Source organism: Populus nigra, chromosome 5 (genome assembly GCF_951802175.1).
Source record: "Populus nigra chromosome 5, ddPopNigr1.1, whole genome shotgun sequence".
In the NCBI taxonomy this organism is placed as follows: domain Eukaryota; kingdom Viridiplantae; phylum Streptophyta; class Magnoliopsida; order Malpighiales; family Salicaceae; genus Populus; species Populus nigra.
The window spans coordinates 19283125-19306872 of record NC_084856.1 but is presented as its reverse complement, the minus strand read 5'-3'; the positions used below and the strand labels follow the sequence as shown (position 1 = coordinate 19306872).

The window sequence follows — 23748 nt, the reverse complement described above, 5'->3', positions numbered from 1 at the left end:
ATTTTGAAATTTGAAAAAATAAAATAAAAAAATTACCGGGTGTGGAAAAGCCATTATGAGTTTATGGGTTTTGATGCGTCTTATATTTTCTCCATTATGGACTCCCAATAGAAAATAGGCCAGGGCTTATCATGTCTTGAGTTTCACTAAGCCCACATAACTTTATTCCTCATGCCCTTTAATTTATTTATTTATGAACAAAAAAAAAAAAAAACAAGAGAAATCATGGATGCCAAAAAAATGTCGAGTGTTTACACGTGGCGTGGATATCACGCCTCATGTCCGAGTAATGGGCCACCAATACCATTCGTTTCTCAGCAAAAGCCTCACGAATTTTAAATTAAAATTTCATATAAAAACTTGTTGTGGCCCCTGAATTTGTAGAAAAATCCATCTTCCACCATGTTTTTTATTTCTTCCCAATTCTCTCCATAATCGACAAAATATGGGCCCCAAAGCAAACAAATTTATAAATTTTGTACATGGTAAATTTGACTTTTATTTTACAAATCCCAAGAAAAGTTAGCTTAAATGATTCAATAAATTAATGAAAATCTATAGATTTATATATTTTTTTTATGATAAGGGTATCATTAAATAAGTTTACATATTAACTAAAACTAAATTTCCTTTTCTATCTTATTTTAAGTATTATTTTTTATGGTAAGAAATATTATTAAATGAAGTTGCAAGTTAAGTAAAACCAAGTGATTCACTTAAAAATATATTAAAATATTATTTTATTTTATTTTTTTATATCAAAACAATTCAAAAACATAAAAAATTTAATTTAAAACAAAAAATAAAATTTTCAAAAAACACTCAAATACTTTTTTAACTGCTAAAACAAAAAACTTTAAATTTAAAATTCAAACTCAAAAATTTAAAAGGATTATTATTTTTCAAAATAAAAAATATTATTTTAATATATTTTTGAATGAAAAACACTTTAAAAAACTACTATAACTATACTTCCAAACAACCTTTAGTACGAGAATCACTAGTTTTTTTGGTTTTAAACTTTCTTGTATTTTTATTCAAAAACATAATTTCAAGTGGCGTGATAATCCATAAAAATTACTATCAAAATCCCTTCTATACATAACTTTATAATTATTTTTAAAAATCATAATTTGTAATTTTTAAAAAGGCTTATCCACAGCTTTTCGAAATGAAGAAGGACGGAACACCAGAGTAAAATTGACTTGACTCTACAAGTATAGGGAGTGAAACAGAAATTATCTTTTATTAGAACACATTATTAATTAATAATTATTAATCTCCATTTATTTTTGAACAAGGGTCAGCTGAGGTGGGAAAAATATTCTTGTCAACTCATTCTTCTGTTCTATTCTATCGTTCGTCTTCCACCTCAAACCCCCCAATCAATTCAAAACCAAGAGGGAGAGAGGGCCAAAACCCTAAACTCTCTCCCTCTCTTGGATTTTGTTTTTCGATTTCGTCTTGCCCTGCATTAATCAACCTGGTCAAAACCCTAATTTGATTCAATTGGAAGATGAGCAGTCAAATGGGTCCTCCTCCTCCAAAGAGAACCAGTTTGACCCAAAAACGAGGCCCATCCACAGCCAGGAAATTATCATCCTCATCGGCGTCTCTGGCTTCTGAGAATGGCGGCACAACAACCACCAACATCTCCCAACTCGGCAACTCCTCCAAGCCCTCCTCTCCTAACGCTCCATCGTAGGTTCCATAATTGAATTACTGCTTTCACTATTTTATTTTCATCAAGATTTTTTTTTATCTTTGGTAATTTATGTTGTGAATTGTAATTTAATTAGATAGGTAAAATTAATTAAATATTTAATTGTTAATTGGAATGATTAATTGTTTTGTGGAGGTCTGTGGGAGGGGAAAGGACGGTGAAGAAACTGAAGTTATCGAAAGCACTAACAATCCCGGAGGGAACCACAGTATTTGATGCTTGTAGGAGAATGGCAGCTCGTCGTGTCAATGCTGTTTTATTGACTGATGCTAATGCTTTGCTTTCTGGGATTGTTACTGACAAGGTTCATTTTTGCATATGTTGTCGTGTTCTATTGTTTGTTTCCATGTTATTTGTGAGGGATAGTGTTTTGATGTTTTTGTTATTGCGGGTAGGACATTTCGGCGAGAGTAATCGCGGAGGGGTTGAGGCCGGAGCATACAATAGTGTCAAAGATTATGACAAGAAATCCTATTTTTGTCACATCGGATTCATTAGCCATCGAAGCGCTACAGAAGATGGTGCAGGGTTAGCTTCTCTTTTTAATGCCTGGTTTATTTCTATGTGATTGAAAGTGATTATGCTACTCAAGGTCATCAAAAGGCCATAACTTGCTGAGGTGGGGTTTGGGAGTTAGAATTTGGAGACTCCTCAACACTTTCGCTTTAAAACTTCTACTTGAATTTTAAATTTTGTTGGTGGTGAAGAGTAAACTGTTATCACATGTTAATTTGTTTTTGATCCTACTAGGTTGTGCATGAAACAATTTAGGAAAATTCATGTATCTGAAGTTGATGTGCACGAGTCTTGTTACATTCGTGTTGGAGCTTGGTGAATGAGGAAGATAGTTTTTCATTATTATAGTATGAGCAGATGGGGAAAGAGTCTGAATTGCATAGCTGGGAGAAATAATGGAGAAAGAATTGATCTATAATGTGAATTCTAAGAATTTTAGCCCATGGTATTTCTTTGATGGGGTAATATACAAGGTTTTGTTGTTGAGATTTCTGTATTTGTCAGTAGAACTTGTCATTTAGAATCTTATGCTTACAATAAAGATGTTTGCTGGAGTGGAAGTGGTCGGGTAATCTAGGAGTTCAGAAGTGTAGGGTTTGTTGCTGGTTGAAATGGGCATGGCATGTCCTTGTTGTGATAAACCACAAAACAAATGGGCATAGTTGTATGTGAATTTTCAGCATTGACGCTGCAGATTGTTTTTACACACACTCCTTGTTGTGAACAATCAAATGCAATTGTTTAGCAGCATCATAGTTGTGTTTTGGTCAACAGGCAAGTTCAGGCACCTCCCTGTAGTGGAGAATGGTGAAGTTATTGCATTGCTGGATATAACAAGGTGCCTCTATGATGCTATATCTAGAATGGAGAAGGCTGCTGAGCAGGGGAGTGCCATCGCTGCTGCTGTTGAAGGGGTGGAGCGTCAGTGGGGAAACAATTTTACTGGTGTGTGGTTGTTACTCTTTGCTGTTCTTATTATTACCATTAGCAACAACATATGAAAATGCTCATTTTCTCTTCTTGCATGCTTTTATAAATTTCTTATTGCTTTTTCTGTTGTTGTGAAGTGCTCAATGTTATACATATCTTATTAATCTTTATGGCAGAAAGGAAAGAAAAATCAATTTAACATTCACTTGCCACTCTGCATTTAAAATTGCTTTCCATTCCTAAATGTTTGAATTTCCTTTCCAAGGAAGCAAGGACTTATGCAAAAATAATAGTAAATGAATGAATGCACAACAAAATAGATATTTGTTATATATAACAATGTACTATGTAATGTAGTTTCTTTCTTAAATATTTGTCTTTCCTTTTCCTTTAAATGTATCTATTCATATTTTGTCTTACACTTTCCTCGACCTGTCATCTTCCATTTCAGCTCCATATGCTTTCATAGAAACTCTGAGGGAGCGGATGTTCAAGCCTGCCTTGTCAACAATTATTGGTGAACAGTCAAAGTAACCTTTTTATCTTGAACTTTTCTTGTTCTGAGTACAGCTATTGTTTTGAGATAGTGGAGGGTGTACTTGTGTTACCAATTCTTGTAGCTTTACGTGCTTTCAGGGTTGCAATTGCTTCACCATCAGATCCTGTCTATGCTGCTACAAAAAAGATGCGGGATTTGCGGGTTAATTCAGTTATTGTTGTGACCGGGAACAAAATTCAGGGGATACTCACGTACGTATCTTTCTTACCCGGATTTTTCTTTACTCAATTGTTTCTGGAAAATTTTTGATGTCTGTAATATGAGATCCAGTTTTGCTTTTTTTTTTCTTTTTTGATGTCTGTGGTGTCCATTCTCAGTTTTAATGCTGCTCTGCTGCAGTTCAAAGGATATTCTCATGCGAGTTGTGGCACAAAATCTTTCTCCTGAGTTGACTCTTGTGGAAAAGGTTTGTTGTGAAAACCATATACGTTGTTATTTCTTATTTGGCACTTTGTTGTATGGTTTTAACTCTTCAGTTGTGCTAGAAGGTTCAATTTGTTAGATCATCTAAGCTGTAATTCCGCTAGCTGCCACCATTGTTGTGGATGAATAAAAGAACAATGCATGGGAGATTATTTGTTTATTCATCCACCTGTTTAACTTTTTTTATAAAGATGATAGCTATTTAAGCTTCATATAATGTTTCATTCTGTCCCTGGTATGAAAGTAACCATGGAGAGGATTAATGCTTTTTATGGGGAATTCCTGATTCTGATTTCTTATGCATAATTTATGATGCATGATACTGATTGAAAAACAAATTGTTGGCTCACCAGCATTGTTTTATCTATGAGAACTGAGAAGTAGCCAGCTGCACATAATTGCTTTTAGTGACTCGTAATTTGTCGTCCCTTTGTTATCATTTAGATTTTGTATTTGGTTGTATGTCTGTGGACAGTTAATGGTTTTATGACTTACTTCTTTTGCACTGCCAACAATTGATATTTTATTGCTATATTTGAAGATACGTATAATATTCACATTAATTTTTCTTGATATGTGTTTTCCCCTTCTGCACATTTCCCCTTCATTTCTTAATCTGGTGACATAGGTATTGTGGCCGGTCCCTTTTCTTCAGCTTTTTAGCTAGGTTCCTCCCCTTCCATTTCATTGTGGGGGAACTTTCATTTTCTTTTTTGCCAACATTGGCCTTATATTGAATGCACAAACCTACATTTCATGTTTTCTCAATGAATCCTTTAATGTAACTTGCATATTGTAATAAGAGCTTGGATTATTTTGAGAGTTGTTGATGCCTTGCATTATTTCTCTGATATTTTTATTAATGCTTCAGGTAATGACACCGAACCCTGAATGTGTGACATTGGAAACAACAATTCTCGATGCATTACATGTAATGCATGATGGGAAGTTTTTGCATCTTCCTGTTGTGGATAAGGGTGAGTGTATCTTCAATCCTCAAAACTGTTTATTTTCTTTTCAAGTAATCTAATTAACATTTGTTGGGCAGATGGGTCTGTTGCTGCATGTTTAGATGTTCTGCAGATAACTCACGCAGCAATTTCCTTGGTAACTTCATTTCTTACACAGCTTGTAGTAATGATATGTATTCCAGAGTGGGGGTAAAGCGTTTTGAGATTTGGGGATGTGTGCTCAAACTTTATATCAAGTAGAAATATTTTGTCACCCATAGGTAAAGCAAATTTTTGGACCATGAAATGCCTTTTTCCTTGCCTTTTCTTCATTTCCAATTGAAGTACTAGTTCAGTCAAGAAACTTGAGCGAGTAAAAAACCATTTACTAACTCTCAAGCACTAGGCTGTGGAATGTAAGTTGATAACCATGTCATAGTGATCATGTCACTGTTTTGTTGTATAGCTTAGTAAACCACCATTCTTCGAACATTTTGATTGTTTGTTTATTAAGCTTAATGGTTACAATTTCATCGTTGTGAAGTGCACAATGTCAACATTAATACAGCTGCTTTCTGTTTTCATCCCCTTCATATGCATTTTTAATCTTATAGACATTCAAGAAAGAGCTTCCTGCATTTCTACCTTTGAACCTTCATCAATCCCTATTTTTGGTCTGTGACACTTGGCACTGGATGACTGAACGCAATGTGCAAGTTTCTTTGAGTGCTTGGAAGTACATCACTGTAGACCCTAGCATGCCCTTGGTTGGACCAATGCCAACACGTGCTCGTCATGTTGTTCAAGAAAGATTACCAGATAAAGCCATTTTTCACATTATAGCTGCTAAATGAATTTTATAAATTAGATAAATTTCTTATTTAGAGATGCTACTGAAGCACAGATAAGCTCTATTGTCATTTTTTCTCATGTTGTATTTTGTTTTCATTCTTTCAAAACTCAACTGGCCCATTTCAAACTTTACAAGGTTGAAAGTAGCTCTGGAGCTGTCAATGACGTGGCCAACACAATGATGCAAAAGTTCTGGGATTCTGCTCTTGCTTTAGAACCAGCAGATGATTATGACACCCAAAGGTCTTCCTAACGCTGTCATACTTTGATGTTACCCTGGGACTTATTTGTTTCTGTAACTAAACCTACAAGGTGTTGTTTTCAGTGAAATGTCTGCACTAATGGCATCAGATGCAACAGAACTGGGAAGGTATCCGTCTCTTGGTCTGGGAAATTCATTTGCCTTCAAATTTCAGGATCTAAAAGGCCGAGTACATCGACTCAACTGTGGTAAGTGTTCATTAACAGTAATGTTGTTGAGAATGTGTCATTTCTGAACTAAACAAATTTTGTATTTTACTTTTGCTCACAAACTGCAGGCACACTTTGGAATGATTTTTGATATATACTAAGAAATTATGGACAAAGAGCATGTTAACTAAAAAAAATAATGAAATTCACCATTGCATGCAGTCTCCTTGCTTCAGCTAAATTTGAGGTTAAATTACAGCATGTTTTTACTTCACGGGGAAATGAGAATATGTTAAGCTTTTGGCATGGATTTCGTGATTGAAATGATGATGTGCTTTTTAATTGTTGTGTAGACTCTTAGCTGGTGAGACTTGATTTGAATGTTATTTTATATGCTAATATAGACCGGCATTTAACCATATTTAGGGTCCCGTATGATAGTATGTGAAAAACACGAAGATTAAGATTTTAATTGTGTTTGGTATTACGATGAAACAGTGTTATAGAAAAGAGCATGTAAACTTGATGTTTTGGTGACTGTATCTTTTAAAAGTTATCCAATAAAACCCAAAGTAAATCTTATATTTCCTTTACCTTTTTTTTTCAGGCACTGAGAATTTAAATGAGCTTCTTTCTACTGTCTTGCAAAGGATTGGTGCTGATAATGAGCAAGACCGACCCCAACTTTTGGTAAGATAGGATTATAATTATATGAATGCGATTTGTATCCTGTATTGCCATTTATCTTCTTGACTATATTTAGCATATTGTAATTCCTTTTTTGCAGTATGAAGATGATGAAGGTGATAAAGTTTTGCTTGCAACTGATGGTGATCTCATTAGTGCTGTTAACCATGCTAGATCAGGGGGTCTGAAGGTAATATTTTGCCAATAGTATTATATTTAGATTTGGGTATAAATATTTAGTGGAATAATACATTTGCTAGATTATTCAAAGTGGCGCAGCTCTATGTGTTTAGGTGTTCTTTCCACTACTGCTGTGATGCCAAAGACCCATTCAGTTGTAGATAACAACAACAAAGGTTTTATCCCAGACTAGTTGGGTTGCCTATATGGATCCTAGGTGATCATAAACCAAGTCTGCCTCAATATCGAGAGATTTTAGATCATTCTATACCGTTTCCATCCATGTTATCTTGGGTCTCTCTCCTCCTTTTCCCTCCATCCACTGTCAACCCACTTAGTTGTAGATTGAAAAAAGAAAAAAAAGTGGAGCTTGTTAGTGAAAAGGTCACGTGCATAATCAATATTGTGTATGTATGTGCATGCCAGAGTAGGAAAATAAATCTTTCTTTCATTAGTTTATTGCCCGGAACGAATCTAAAGGGAAGCCAGGGGTGACTTTGTCCTCCTTAAAGTTTTGAAGAAGTCCAAAATACCCCTCATCATTAGAAACTTTTCAAATAAATCCTAAAGAAATGGCCACCCCAAAATAGATTTTTTATATTTTTACCCTCCCAAATGTGAAAGTCTGGATCCGTCCTTGTTTATGGCTAAGTACAGGTGCTCCTGTTAAAGTTGGAGTGATGTCATCACAATCCTTATGCTTGATAACCATTTTAATGCATTTTGTCTGCAATGTAGTAGTCATTGTGTCATTTTGTCCACATATTATTGTGAGTGCTGTAATTGTAACAGATACAACCTGTGTTTGGTATGCTGTCGCAAAGCTACAATGTGAAGATTTTAAAAGGTATAGGACCATGAAGTAGCCTTTAAATGACAAAGGATTGATGTGTAAACCGGGTCTTTATGGTTCAAGTTAGGACTCTGATGAGCTCATATGATTTAAAATGGTAGGATTTTTGTTTATTTTGATCATGATGGGTTCAGACTTCAGATGATTATGGAAATCTTTTTTTTTTGAAATTTTTGAAAAAAAAAAGAGAGTGAAGATTACGTCTTATGTCATCTACTATTTTGGTTTTGATTATTCTCCTTTTGTTTTCTTTTGTCATTGTATCGTTATTGTTCTATTTGAAAATATATGATTCTATTTGAAAATATATGATATGCAAGTTAGATTGTGCGATTATTCTTAATTTGTCATTTTCAGGGTACTCAATCTCTCTCCCCTTCTTTGTCTCTCTATCTCAGGTTTTAAGGCTGCACCTTGACTATTATGATCCAAATCATCAAACAACATCACCGTCGAGTACAAGTACAAGTACAACTACCACCCAGAGAGCTGGATTGGTGTCTCTCCGCTCTGGCATCTTGGCAGCTGGTGTTGTTTTAGCAGGCATTGCTGTGGTCGTCTACTTGAAGCGCTCAAAATTGTGAGATTTTGTTGAGTCCTGTAAATGAAGTATATGCTTAGAGGACTTTTGGAGTTGGTCCACTGGGGGGTTCTAACAACATTTGAAGATATTTGTTGACCGGAGCTTGAAGGAAAATTGAAGGTTAAACGTGATTTTTGTTCAATTAGAAAGAGGCGGAAGTGTATTCTTATCTTGCATATGCACCGAATGCTGGGTACACAGAAGCACTAAAGGTGATGATAGGGTATGTCAATATTAATATCCTGATGACATTCCAAGTGCACTGCAATTTTTGCACGGGAACCTCAACAGCTAAAAGCTAGATCTTGTATTAAAGTTGTGGACACGATACTTCATCACTGTCTTTATGTTTGTTACCTACAAACATTGTTCAATCAAATTCCTGTTACCTAACAACGGAAAAGAGGAAATAGTTTCTCATTATTTGTTGACGCTGCAACAGTTGCAAAGTGAAAATATAACTTCCTGTCTGGTTTCCGCATTGCCTATGCCATCTTTACGTGGTTAAGTTGCTGAAAAACAGAAACGCGGCAACAGGTGCCAATCATAAGCTGCTTTTACCCTCTTTTTTTTTTTTATATAAAAAAATAAATCTAATGATGGAATCGACTCGTTAGGCAGCAATTTCGCTTGGGGAAGTTAAACAGTGGTTTATATGCAAAGTATACAAATGAAAAGAGGGGCATTCTTCATTGTTTCTTACCATTGTCTAAGGCTTCCAAATGCCTTCTGATTTTCTTCGAGGAATTTATTAGCTGGTTTGTCTACAAGGTTATGGATCTTTCTCCGCTTCTGTTATTAGTAGGGGTGAGCAAAATAAATGAATAATGATAAAAATTTATATATATATATATATATATATATATATATATATAACTGAGCTGGGATATAAACCAACAACTAAAAAAAAACCAGTCTGTACTGTTTAAGATTTGAAATAAACTAAACCCCACCAAATTTTTTTAATAAGAAAATTAAAAAAAAAGCCCATGCTTATTATATCAAAGTCGGTCAATTAAAAACCCCATGGATTAAATTAATTTTTTTTAATATAAAACGGAACCAAACTATTCAGTATGAACCGGTTTTTCGGTTCGCATTTTCCTTCTAAAAAATTGGGTTTGGTTAGATTTTTTATTTATTTATTCAAATTGAACGAAAGCAACCGATGTTGGCATCAGATACCTCTTCTTTTGGTTTTACTCTTGGATGACATTTTAGGTGGTAGTTCCAAGTTTCTGAGAGTTTAGTTGGGGCTAAAATTCATTAATATTTAATGGTAAAGCATTGCGGTTTAGTTTTTCCTCGCACAATCTTTTTTCGGGCACAGTGCCTTTTTAATGCGCTTGCCTGTTAAAAATCTCTCCTTAACAAGCAATTGTTCAAGAAGAAGTTGAGGGAGAGAGAAGAGATTGAGAGGGAGAGAGAGAGAGTTCTGCATACTTGCCTTCCAAGTTCTTTATTTCCAGATTTGTAACTGAGTCAATCACTGATCTTCCTTGATTTCCAAGCCACGGTGAACTCAAAGCTCGTATCAATGCTTCTTCTCCCTTTAAGGATTCTTGTCCCCAAGAATCTATATTGAAATTAAGAAATTGCCTTGCTGATTCCTCTACCTCGTCCCAGGTGGCATCTTCTTGAAATATTCTCTATCATTGCATCAAACCCATCATTCTCTACTGCACGGCTACCCTTTTTCATCGAAGAACTTGTCAAAGATTGCTACCAGACTAACTTTGATTTTTCCATCCTCACCAGTCATTGGAATTGCAGAGATTGTAACTGCATTATTGCCAACCTTCTTCTTGAGTAATGAGACTTGAAACACTAGATGAATTGCAACACCTTCTAGCATTAATTTAATCTTATCGAGCTTCTGATAATGAGTGATTCTAAACAATTATCAAATTAGGTGATAATGATTAATTCTAAACAATCAGGTGTGGATTTATAATTATTTGATGAGAATATATTCTAAACAAATTATATAAATAATCTAATAGATATATTTATAGGCTAATGAGACATATTTAGGTTCAAGAGGAGGTTTAATTGCGTTAGACTGGAATAATAGCTCAAAAGAATCATAACTTTTTATCCGACTATTGGATCACAATTAAATTTTTACAAAAATTTCTGGAGACTGTACATTTATGGAATCGCTACTCTGACCATCTAATCTTTAAAAATCTCATCCTGAGGTCTTGATTTTGAAAATTTTTATGATTTTTCTTATTATTTTTGAATTTCATGTTTTTTTTCTTTATAATTTTAAATTTTTATTTTGTTTCTTAGTTAAGATAAGATTTTTGATCTCTTTAAGGCTTTGTAAACCTCCTAAAAAGGTTTTGTAAACCTCCTAAAAAGAAAAATTGTTATTTTAAAGAAAACAAAACCTGTGAACTCTAAGTTCACATCTGAAGGCCATTTCGCTTGTTAAAATTCTTCTATTCTTTCTTTGTTTATTGTTGTCTTTTAACTTCTGCTTGGATCACAATTGCAGCTTACAAGCTTCTTCTCCCACCTTCTGTATAATCTTGTAAGGTAAGGTTGAAGTTTTTCCGAGCTCTTTTGAGTTGTAATTAATCCATACTCACCCTTCTTTGAATGACTTCTTCCACAGTTGCTGCTAAAGTTGTTGCAGAATTAACCTTTGTATTGGAAGGAGGATAACCATATACAATGCTTGAAAAGAGCTTATTCTGGCAGTTGAGTGATAACTTGAACCATTGAGCTTGAGATAGCTAATTGTGTGGTTGTTCATGGTCACACATCTTCAATAGGATTCAAGACACTGATTTTCTTTCTCTTTTTGTTTCTTTTTGAATTGTACCGCCACCATTAAGCTTGAAATAGCCAACTATGACAAATATTGTCTAAAAATATAGTGTGCTCATCTGCTTGCATCTTATTACTAGTTTTAAAATTGGCTTTTCCATGATGTTTATGAATTTATCTCATTAATATTTTTTAGTAATACTGAAGGTGTTGATTTTTGATGTCTTATTCATTTATTCCTTCTTTTTTTGTCTTCTATGCTATGTCAAATTTTTTTAGTCATTGAATTTTTTTTATGGTTATTGTATTTTTATAAAACATGCATATTGATTTTTGTATATATCACATCTAGTTATGTAGGTGGTACTTCTACCTATTGACTATTATGCTAATTTAAGAATTATTTTTTTTAGTTTTGTTAGTTTGGAAGTTTTATTTTTTTTAATTTATGAAAAAACTCATGAGCTACCGTTGACATTAGATCAGAAAAGAGGAAGGTACACATGGGATTGGAGGGACCCCACACATGGATTGGAGGGACCCTCTTCTAGTGACCGTTGCACCGATTCTTTTCTTTCTTTTAAAAACACAAGCAAATAAGATTTTGAGGAGCCACATTGAAGCTCTTCTTTGTCTTAACTGGACACAAACTCGCTTTCTTTAACGGCATTGAAGATGGGCAGTGAAGACTTAGACAACAAGATTCAAGATTTTCGGTGCCCTTCTTCTCCATTGCCTCTCAGTCTCCCTCACGTTAACTACAGGTCTCTTTCTTGCTCTCATTTATACTATCTTTTGTATTCCTATTCTTGGTTGACTGATGAAAAAAAAATATATATATTGGCAGTCCATTGATGGATGATACTGGTGTCTAAATCTTTTGTCATGAAAAAACTCAAAGTTAAATCAAGAATGAAAATTTTATGACGCTGGCAATTGTGGGGTTGGACTTTTTTTTCCCTCTTTTTTGAGTTGATGTTTTTGTCTATGAGCTATTTATTCTGAACCAACCCAGTATCAATTCCGTTCCATACATGTTCTTTAAAATGTGGCTGCTAGCCTGCTTCTGCTGCTGTTATTGAATTGGTTCAAGAAAGTTTTCAAGATGGAATCATGGATTGGGTTTAGATGTGTGCTTTCATTTCTTCGAAAAAGAAAGAAAGGGTTACTTGCCTTGGAAAATAATTTGAATGCTAAGACATGATCTTCTTGACTAGACATCATTCAGCAGAAAGTTTCTAAATCAGCATTTGTGACCCCCTCAAGCTTGAACAAGGATTTTGTTTGTTCTTCAAACATATCTCTGTATGATGGCTGCTTCTGCTTCTTCTTCTTCTTCTTCTTTTAATGTTATAGTCTTTTAAGTTTAGTATCAGAGCTGGAACAAAACCAGTAGCAGAGATGTAGATACTAAATTCCAGTGGTTTTACTTTGTTCTTTTGCAGCTGCGGTTCTTGTGGGTATCAGTTAAACTTGAACTCTTGCAACCGGGACACTCCAGATATTGGAGTTAATTACAAGAAATCCATAAAGAAAGGAAGTATTTCATTCTTCAGCATTGATGAAACCAGGTTCACTCAAATTGAAGAACTTCGATGTACACCATACTTCAATTCCATGCGTTCCTGGGGTTTATTCCAGCGAAGAACCAAGCTTCTTTGTTACAAATGTGGAAATCATCTTGGGATTGCTTACAAAGAGAATAATACCTCTTCCTCCCCTCTCAGATTGGGGAAATGTCGATCAGATTTGATCTCATGGGATGGGATTTCTGATGCCAGAATTTATGTTATCAAGATACGTTCCTTGCAGCCAGCTTCTACTGAGGACTATAGTTTGAGCTGAGCAGTGTCTGATGCTTTCATGTTGGTGCTGAAGTGTAAGATTCATCTCGCATTATTGTTTTATCAGAATTTCCTGCACGATTGGTTTCTGGTTCTGGTGTGCCAATTTGATAACATCATCAACACTGTTAGAGGCAGCAATTTACATACTGATACATATAAAAGGGGAGTTGCAGTGCACTTGTGCACTTGGAAGCTTTGATTGGGAACTCTTATATGCTCTTATTGTCTTTTTTCTTGATGTTTGAGGGCTAAGAGCAGCTTGTGAATTCTATAATTCGGGGTCTAGTAGCAGCCGTGTCTGTTATCAGTTATTTTTTGTATTGTTTTATAGTTCATGCATAAAAGTGTGATGTAATAAGTTTTGAACAGAGAATACAAACGTTTCAGCAGTTACAGTCTGATTGCCTTCTTTGTAGTTATTGGTCTCATTGTTCAAGAACCCTAGACAATTGCGACTTCCATTTTCCATTGCTACCTCATTGTTTCCAGGGAGGAGCAAGGTAAAGGATTTGGTTCTGGAGTTCCTATCACCACCCTAACATCATTAAAAAAAGGACCACATAATCTGGTTATCAAAGGAATTCTCTGGCAAAACAACGCTTAAAAACAGAGGGAGATTAATAGAAGGTTACATAATTAATCAACCCAATTAATGTCCAAATCTTTAAATTTCATGAGCCATTTTTGTGTATCCTGAGATACATAAGCTTTTGTTGGAATCTTGTCTTCACCTTCAGCATGAGTACTAGATGCCACATTATCAATTTTCCTATCCTTGATAGAATTTGCCTGTCTATTGGGGTGCCTCACCTTGAGAGCCAAGAGACGAGAAACTTCATGAAGTCCTCCCCATTTCTCCAAAGCTCGTGCAATGTCATATCGCCCTGCACAAGTTTTGTTTGGTAACTATAATATGAAAAAGTAAAACAAAACAGAAAATAGAGAACAAGAAAAATCATGCCGCACAATTCTAGAATTAGACTCCAGTCTTTATAGGACAGAAATAATAGCATGTCCCAGGTCGAGTCTGTTCCGACTGTGTTCATGAAAAAAAGGCACTATTTACATTGTGCTGTTTGTCAGGTTTATAAACTTCCATACAAGCAGGGTTGGCAAGTGGGCAAGGATAATTTTTGCAATGTCTATGTACATGTGTGGTAAACTATTGTACTTCAATGCCAGCTTGACATCAAAGTTTTGAGGCAACTAGAAGCTACAAATACATTTTGGTTTAGATAGAAGTAGAATTTCTGAATTCACAAAGTTTCTTTGATGGATAATGCAGAGTTTGTTTACTATATAAGGAAAGATCAGAGGCAGTTTTTAAATCATATTTACCATTTCCCACAAATCTGTTCAGGATAGAATCATAACATGTTTGCTATCGAGAAGCAACCTACGGCTTGATAGGACAAGAAAGAAATCACAACAAGAAATTGATATGTAATTTTACCTGCACGCTCAAAAGATTTTCTACTTGGCATAAATGAAGGTTCCATTCCCCAACTCCTTTGGAATCGACTAATCTGCAAATTAACTTCAGCAAATTAACTTCTGCAAGTCTATAACACATGCACATATGCATAAATTTTTTAGCTTTTCTTTGAATCAAATTTAGTTAGATTGTTTGCTTTCAAATGTCAAAACAAAACCCGTCGAGAGCATTTTAATTACCATTAAGATGGAAAAAGCAACCAAATCTGTACTTTGTATCTGTCCTTAAATGCATATTGCATATGGAAGCAGGGCACACTACACAATCATGCAAATACACCAGATTTATATTTAAATGTTGAATTCCTACAAAACTTTGTTGCGAACAAAGTACAGATGAAAAGTGTCAATTTTTGCCCTCCAAAGATTTTCTGAACAATGATGGAACGTGGAAATAATTTTGTAATGAAAAATTCTTCTGGGAATTCTTTCTCGCCCCTTCCTCCTACTAGTAGACAAACAGATAGCTTCACTGTGCATAAAGATACAATGCTCGAGAATTGAAACACTATCAAAGCTGGAAAATTAGCTAATGAAAATAGACACCAGAGTAAAATGAAGATCTATTCTACCTCTTCCTGTAAATTCTCAAGGTTGTCCCAGTATCCCTTTGGTTTACGGTGCTTGTATGCAAGGGAGAGATTCATTAATGTCGCAATCCTTCGAAATCCACCCATTCGTGTTATGGCCTTCTCAATATCTACTCTACCATGCAAACGAAGCTGCTTTCTCATGGGCATAAATCCTTCCTGCCCATATTCTGAAATGAACTTCAGCAGCTCAGATTTAAGAACATCAATATCTCGTTGCAATCCCGGGACCCTGGGTCTTTGTTTAAGTGAATTTGGGTTACTGACATCAGAAACCTGCTGAACTGCCATACTGTGCTCGTAATAACTGTCACCTCTGGATGAATCCAATTCTTTTGAATATTGTCCATGTTCTTCTGTTTCCGAAGAGTTGTTAGATTCCCTTTTCTCGATATAGTCTCGAATTGCACATAAATTTGATGGGAGATCTTCATATATAACCTGAAAGAATAATGTTCTCATCTACCAGTATTTCTTGTGCAAAGTTCACAGTAACCACTTTCACAACACATTCCAAAGAAGTGCCAAATTTCACTACATGTGATTAAGTTTCTAACAAATTTTCTCGTATTATAAACTTAAAACAGTTTCTGATGAAAATTCAAAGCCTCCACTGAGATTTGAAGTTTGAACAGTATTCAAATATATGTATCCTTTAACCACTAGTGCAACTACTAAGAAACAATAATGGCGCCACCAGATTGATGCTATCAAATAATTCCAACATTTTCATGAAGCTTCCAGCATTTCAAGTGACAAGTTAGATTATGTATCCATGGCTGTTATTCCACAAATGAATCATTCAAAATGAAATATTTACACCCGAAGTTCTGAAAAAATAAGAAAGAAAAGAGAACTCAATTTCACGAGGAAGTCCAAAGTTACTCTAAATCTAACCAAGAAGTCTACTTTGTGGGACAAAAAGTACATTGATCAGTAAGGAAAAAGCCTTTAGATCTATACACATTCATTATCATGCCCCGACTGAACCCTGTAGATCTACATCCAAAATCTAAATAAGCCAAGGGGAGAGCCAAAATACAGTTTAAAATGTCTAAAGCCAGATTGAATATATTTCAATACCTCTTCCATAATAGCTTCAGAAAGGAATGTATCTCTGTGCATTTTGGACTCCACATTATATTTCAGTAGCGTGTGGTGGCTTCCTAATTGCTCTAGAATCCACTTTCCTTCAAATGAATCAAAGTCCCCTTCTACCTGCTCAAAACTGATTTCCTGTTCAAGGTGTTCACATAAATCTAGAACAACACGTGCATGAAGTACCATATACAATAGGCCCTTACATCCTTCCTGCAAACAGGGAAAATGTGAAGCATTACAATTTTGCTTTGCCAAATGTTGGCCATAAACCTTACATAAGTTAACAACCAAAAGCATTGATTGCTGCTCTATTGAATGGAAGCAGATATTTTCAAAACAGCTAACAATACAACAGTGGAAAGTCTAAAGTCTATTAATCTGATGATCTATGGTTAATTGATTGTATGGATTGATAACAAATTATAATAGTTTCTAAACAGTCCTGTCAGACCTTTCATCGCATGCATCCTTTCAACTCAATCCAGGAAGGTACAGGGTATAAAGGAGCAGCATCGAGTATAGAAACAATGCATTAGAAGAAACTAACTGCTACATCAAAAAGTAGAAGCATTTACTCCTTGATCACAACCCCATTTCTTCAGTTGAAATTAGAGATGGGACTTTGGACCCACAATAAATTTAGATCGGTTTCTAATTCTTGCTTTAGTCAAAGAACATGCAATGGAGCCTTTCTGTGGTTCCGTTGAAAATATTAATCTTTCACACTTATGCAAAGGCTCAGAGTATGTAAAAATTGCATTGCAACTCAAAAAGGGGTGTTGCATATATGTGAAATTACCAGCACGTGAGAAGTATCAGAGCACTTCCACAAATTTTAAAAATTTGGATATTTTTTCGAGATATCTGATATGTTAATGATTAATAAATGCTTCACCCCTCTAGAAGTAATTCAGCTCACAAGGATGCATAATTTGTCACTTCCACCCCCACGTATATCAGGCAGAACTCTGACATAAGGCCACTCATACCTTACTGATCTCCATACCCTTTATTAATCAAACTGGATTGGTGGGAATCCAACACTTCATAAGTATATATATCTCCAGGAACAGAACCTATCTAGCCAGAGAATGAAAGAATCGAGTTTAATCCAGGAATGGAAATATCCTGGCAAGTAAAGATCCTGCTCTTACCTGAAGAATGCGAACTTTATTGTTTTCTCGAGATAAAATCTTACTGATGGCTAAGTTTGGAACAAACCTGCATTGAGAACATGATTATTGAATTTTGAAAGCAAGAAAAGGGTAACATGATCTCCTGATTCAAGATTTACAAAAATCTGTAACAAAACTAAAGTTACTGTAAATGAAGTTAATAATCTAAGGTGCTCATAGCAAGTCCAGTCCTTTTCTTCCTCTCACAAATAAATACCTTCACATTATTTTTTTCACACCTTATCTAGCTAATAACCTCTATCATATTTTCCTTGGATTTAAGTGAATTCATTAAATGTGTTTATCATAAAGGTCTAGTTAGGTTGCTGCAATACATTAGCTAATTTAGTCAATTATATTTGTGCTTGTTTATTCAGGAGTGATAAATTGCAAACATAACCCTAATAAAGCCTTGAATGACTTGTGATTACCAATCCTAACAAAAAGGATTAAGTCTTGCTTGGTGGTAATAGAACAAGTAAAAGAAGCATCTAGTTTAAAAGTTTGCAGGTTCAGATGCTCAATCTATCTTTCAAGAATTGTATAAATACTTGACTAGATACATGAAAGGCTTACTCGGGAAGACTCTCATAAGCAGTCAAAACATTCCAAACTTCACGAACAGGAGCTTTTACAGTTATGCTAGCAAAAACACAGCGATGAACCCCTCCATTTTCCTTCATCCCAAAATCACTTTATCAGCAACTGCTAAAACAAAAGTGACTCTCTCTGGAAGAGGAAAACCATATAACAGTAACCAGAGTAAATCAGTTACCAATAGGCCATCATATCTGCGCAGATGAACTTCATCCACCATGCAACGCCTGTCCAATCTGCAAGCTTTTCCAAGCACCCCCCTGTTATTGTTCAAATCATTTGAAGGTGGCAGCATGGGACCAAAAGTTGAGCTGGGATAACTCTGTTTTAAATCTTCAGTTGACAGTTTATCCTTCTCACGAAAAGCACCATCCAAAACCATTCCAGGAGAAGTAGATGCAGTCTTGGATGTCTCACTCTCTGTAATTCCTGTCTTCTGGTTCCCCTCAAAATCTCTCTCTGCCCGACAAGCCAAGGCTCGAAGATTTACAGGAAGATCTGATCCAATAATCCTCTCCAGAAAAATAGCTGGAAAGTTGTATCGTGGCATCACATTAACTTCATATGACAATGTTGTTGTTCCATGCCTGCAAATAAAGAGAAAAGGTGATCAAGAAAGGAAAACAGAAAAGATAATAGAAAACTGAAATTTTTTTCATGCAATCGCTGATAATGCACTCTTACAGTCTATGGCAAAGCAAAAAAGACACCAACTTCTTTTCTTCTTTTCTCTCCTCTTTCTTTGCCACCTTTATGATGCCTACTAAACTTGGTTACTAGTTATTCTCGTATGCAAAATTCTTCTTTCTTGTGCTCAACCATTTACCATCAGAAAAACTACCTTAAAAACCCAAGAAACAAGAGATGGTTTTCATAGTTCTTGTCAGAGTGAGCATTCAAAAAAGAGTATTAATTCCAGTTTATCTATCCATGTTGTTTCCTCATGGCTTACCCACCAGTTACACAAGGACACACCTATTTTCATATCCTTAACCAGAAACTAATCTTAGAACACAACAACAGACAGAAACTACCACTACTTCTGACAACAATACACAGCTCAAGAGAAAATCTGAAAGAAAGTCATTCTACCAATTTCTATCTAGCTTCATATGGTAAGGCAATAAATATAAACTTGCAACCATTTTGTTTCAAATCTTTCTTGATTCAAGTCATACTCCTTAAGCAACAACCAATCCCCAACTGGAAACAAAAAGAAAATGATGGTTTGCATGGCTAAATAAAGCATATTTAAATACAGAACAGGCTATAGAGAGAAGGCTAATAAAATAAGTTCAATGCTAGGTTTCTATATCGTGTTTATGGATCTACCTTGTCCCAGATCTCAATGACCATTTGCCTTCGAACTTTTTAAAATCCCCATCAACCATTGAAAAGTGTAGTTCACGATTATTGGCCTGAACCCAAATAGATGATTTATGACAACAAATCTCACATGAAACTTACACATGCAACAGATGAGAAAAAGGCATTCACAGGATGAAACTTTCTCGGATCTTCATCTTAAATAAGAGAAAAGGTAGACCCATGCAGTTTAACTCAAAAGCCAACACACCAAGATATCGCCATCAACCATGGAAAAGCTCGGAGGTGAACATGTGCCTGAGTTGTAGAAACTCATCCAAAAGGTTTCAAAATGAGAAGCAACTACACATATATGAATTAACAACTGAGAATATTATTTGAAATTACAAGATTTGAAAAACTAAAATGTATAATTGATAAATAAATTTAACAGTCATTGGTAGGATGAAAACTCCAAAGGAATGCAAGTAGAAGCTGAATCATGCAGTTTAATTATTCCATTAAAACAACCAAGAAAATCCATAAGTTCCTTTCCAGACCAGAAAAGGAGATAAGCATTATTACTATAATGCACTGAAAGGAAAAAGCATTACTTATCATGAGATCCAATGAAGAGATTATGGCAACTTAGAAATTTTGTGTATTTGAAGAAAGAAGGTAATCGCATCTAGCGAACAACTTTAGAAAGTTGAATTTTAATATCTGAATATATCAAATCATGCTTGATTTGACACTCAGTAAGTATGGTAGCTCTTCTACTAGTTAGCAATTGCATAGACTTTCATGTCTTAAAAGAAGTACAGAATTGAAGTAGCAAGTGGTTACAATACCATGTCAGCTACAGCAAAGAGTTGATGAGAAACATGATGAGCAAAATTCACAATACAATGATTCACGCCAAACCAACTCATTGATTAAATGTTCAAAAAAGACGAGGGGAAGTACTAGAAAGACTCCCAAAAAAAATTGCAAAGTAGCACAGCTGAAAAAAAAAATTAAAAATATAACATGATTCAACTGATCGTGCTACTCCTTAAAAAAGCAAAAAAAATATTGTGAATAAAAAACAATAAACATGCTACTATTTTTGTAATTCTAGAGAATAAAAAAAAAATTGTGAAGGTTGCGCTGTTCCCAACTGATCGTGCTACTCCTTAAAAAAGCAAAAAAAATATTGTGAATAAAAAACAATAAACATGTTTATTGTTTTTTATTCTCTTTTGTACGCAAGAATAGTTAAGTGACAACCATTAGGGATAATTCTACAATGGCATTGAAAAGTGGCCTATTAAGGAGCTTACTGAATGGGGAAATTCTTGGAGATCCAAGACAACACGAGCTTCAATGTGCCAATAGAGTGCCCTTTGCAATCCTCTCTGCTCTAACCATACCCTCCCAGGATGTGGGCAAGGGATTCTCCCGCTGCACAAAATCAATAAAAAAACAAACAAATTTCTTATCATAACAATCCCTCTCCATTAACAACAATGTCCAACACCAATGGGCATACAGTCCAGCAATACTCTCCCCTGTAGTGCAGGAGCGGTGGGCAGGACTCAATTCCACCCCTGCTCTTTCTACCTTAACAACCAAAAATCTCAACAAAAAAAAAAAGAGTTTGGTGGCAATATTATAGGCTCAACATTACCTGCAAACAAGATTTGGAATAAAATCAGCAAGTCGCTCATAATCAGTGAGAGAATTCCAGACTGATTGAATGTCAGCATAGACTAATATCTGTGCCTTAATTCTTCTTTCCCGCCAAGAAATAACTTCCACTTCACAATGCACCTTCCTTTCTCCTTCTCCTTCTCCTTCTCCTTCTCCTTCTCCTTCCCCTTCCCCTTCCTCTCCTTCCTCTTTCTGGGACTTCTTCTCTCTTTGACTTGCCTTTGTGGTTCTGGTGTTCCATTTCAGCCCCCCAACGGAAGAAGAAGAACATGACACCGCTGTGCTTCTATGAGATGGCCGGCACTTAGCTTGTGAACTTGGTAGGTATCTTTTAAGCGTAATTTGATGAGATGGGTTGGTTTCGAAATTGAAGCTTGAAGCTTTGCAAGTGATCATGGGGAGTGTGAGACTGAGAGATTACACAGAGAGATAAAAAAAGGAAGAGGCCTTAACTCTCTGAAAAGAAGTTTAGTAAGAGACAGATATATGTGGTTCAAACTCAGCTGTCCATTTTTGGGGTGAAATTCTCTGGCTAGAAAATGGCCTAGAGGATACCCTTTGTGATTAAGACACGTTTTGCATCTTAATTTTGAAAATAATAATAATAAAATTAATTTTTTTATATTTTAAAATTGTTTTAATATATTGTTATTAAAAATAATTTTTAAAAATTAAAAAAAAAATTATTTTAATATATTTTCAAAAAAATAAACACTTTAAAAAACATCACAAATCAAAATACTCTCATAAATCTTGGGATCCCATCTTACCCCTTCACGAAATATCCACAGCAAAGGGCCAGTGAGGCTTACCTCAATCCTTGTCACTATGAGGTTGGAGAGTCCAGTTTTCTTCAATATAATTTGACAGGGACGCTTCTCTAGATTTCAGGAGAAAAGCCAGTTTGAAAATCATAGCAAAACCTTTATCATCTTTATTTTATTCTATATATATATATATTGCATTCTAAAAAGAATAAATATACATGTTTTCTCAACTTATTTTTATTCATAAAAAAATTTTCAATTAAATAATTTAATCAAATGATAATAAAATTATCTCGTGTTAAGCTGTATAACAGAGCAAAACAAGATCGAAAGACAAAAAAGAATATCTAGACATCTCTAATGTGTTTTCTAAAAAAATAGATTTTAACCATGAATTCAAATTTAGTTGCATATTGAAGGATAATTTTATTTAATGTTGAGATTGAAATTTGTTGGATTAACCCAGGTGGACCTAAAAAACCAACGGGGATAATTTTGCACAAAAAAAAATAATCTCAATCTTTAATTAATTTAATATTGAATGATAAAATTGGTAAAAAATAATATTCAATTAAAAACAAATAAGTAAATTCGAGTTAGCTAACCAAACTCGTGACATAAATCAAGTAGATCATCGAACTCGATAAATTTGTATCCCAAATATTATTTTTCATTTAATTATACGATAAAAAAGGCACATGAGATTTTTTTGTATGAAATATTAAAAAAAAACAGGACAAACGTGTAGAACTGAGATACCAAAAATAGATAATTAATAACAAATGATGAAATTGTTTTTTTTAGTTTTGAGTTAAATAAAAAAAATAGTGCAATCATATTTTTTTTTTAAAAAAATGAAGGATAAATAATACATTAAACAAAAAAAAACAAATAATAATTTAGATGTTGTGGCTTAACTCAATAAATCTTAAAACATTACTAACACCCTTAAAATATCTAGGAACTAATTTATTAACCCAAAAAATAGTTCAAAAATTTAAAATTAAATCGGGTTACTCAAGTCTATTTTTTAGGCAACATTAAGGTTGCAAACAACAATACTATTATACTCTTATCCCAAACATAATTGGTGATTATAAATAATGTGAACAGTGATTCCAATAATCTCTTTCTTCTCTTTTAAATTAGGGATTAACAAATAATAAAAATAAATCATTTTATATAAAAATTAAATTGCAAGACAATTTAGGGATCAACCTGATATAATTTATAAAGTAAAAAACTAAAATGAACTTTTCATGAAAACTTTGAATTCACCATTAATTTTTAGTGTCTTTTCTTATCATTCTTCTTTCAATCTTGTCATTGCTCAATAAATTTGAATTAATTAATCTTTAATTTTGCCTAAAAACATACAATTGTCTAAAAAAATTTAATAGAAAATCCACAGTAAAATTATCTCAATTTTTTGTTTACAGAACCCGTGGTCCTTTAGAGCCGAGCCATTGAACATAACCGAATAAGTTCTTGTAAAGTGTCCAATAAAACACATGAACAACGTGTGCTTCTACGAGATGGGTACTTAGCTTGTGAACTTGGTGCCTTCATCCCTATCATGCCTTTCTTTAATTTCGTAGCCATGGCGGTGCTGCAGCTTCACCGATGTTTGGTTGCTGAGAAAGCTTAGTAGAGAGGGAAAGAATCTAGGTAGGAAAGATGGAGACAGAGATTCCGACGAGTCAACAGGAAAGGAAATCTTAGCAACATCCTAGAT

At 34.5% G+C, this 23748-nt stretch overlaps 3 protein-coding genes across 4 annotated transcripts; 2 read left to right on the top strand and 1 right to left on the bottom strand.

Annotated features, from left to right (window-relative positions):
- Positions 1-1299: 1299 nt before the first annotated feature.
- On the top strand, positions 1300-9148 carry LOC133694774 (CBS domain-containing protein CBSCBSPB3-like). Of its 2 annotated transcripts, XM_062116467.1 has the most exons (15): positions 1300-1701; positions 1859-2027; positions 2119-2251; positions 3014-3184; positions 3621-3699; positions 3806-3919; positions 4068-4134; positions 5023-5128; positions 5200-5258; positions 6090-6196; positions 6279-6403; positions 6972-7054; positions 7152-7241; positions 8024-8078; positions 8483-8644. In XM_062116467.1, exons 1-15 carry the CDS (start codon positions 1517-1519, stop codon positions 8500-8502), a joined length of 1563 nt encoding a protein of 520 aa, XP_061972451.1. In that variant the 5' UTR covers positions 1300-1516; the 3' UTR covers positions 8503-8644. The 2 variants fall into 2 exon arrangements, with proteins under 2 accessions (XP_061972451.1, XP_061972450.1); XM_062116466.1 differs by lacking the exon at positions 8024-8078 and having other exon boundaries at positions 1301-1701; positions 8483-9148.
- A 2895-nt stretch (positions 9149-12043) lies between these two features.
- Positions 12044-13691, top strand: LOC133694799 (uncharacterized protein At4g08330, chloroplastic-like). The gene is made up of 2 exons (XM_062116495.1): positions 12044-12209; positions 12891-13691. The coding sequence occupies exons 1-2, from the start codon at positions 12121-12123 to the stop codon at positions 13288-13290; spliced, it is 489 nt and encodes a 162-aa protein (XP_061972479.1). The 5' UTR covers positions 12044-12120; the 3' UTR covers positions 13291-13691.
- Positions 13692-13909: 218 nt separating this feature from the next.
- LOC133694798 (uncharacterized) lies at positions 13910-21717 on the bottom strand. Its single transcript, XM_062116494.1, has 10 exons — positions 21224-21717; positions 20877-20997; positions 19582-19667; positions 18428-18836; positions 18229-18329; positions 17632-17698; positions 16460-16687; positions 15359-15817; positions 14746-14818; positions 13910-14176 (listed from the first exon to the last, which is right to left on the bottom strand). The coding sequence occupies exons 1-10, from the start codon at positions 21640-21642 to the stop codon at positions 13929-13931; spliced, it is 2211 nt and encodes a 736-aa protein (XP_061972478.1). The 5' UTR covers positions 21643-21717; the 3' UTR covers positions 13910-13928.
- Positions 21718-23748: the final 2031 nt, after the last annotated feature.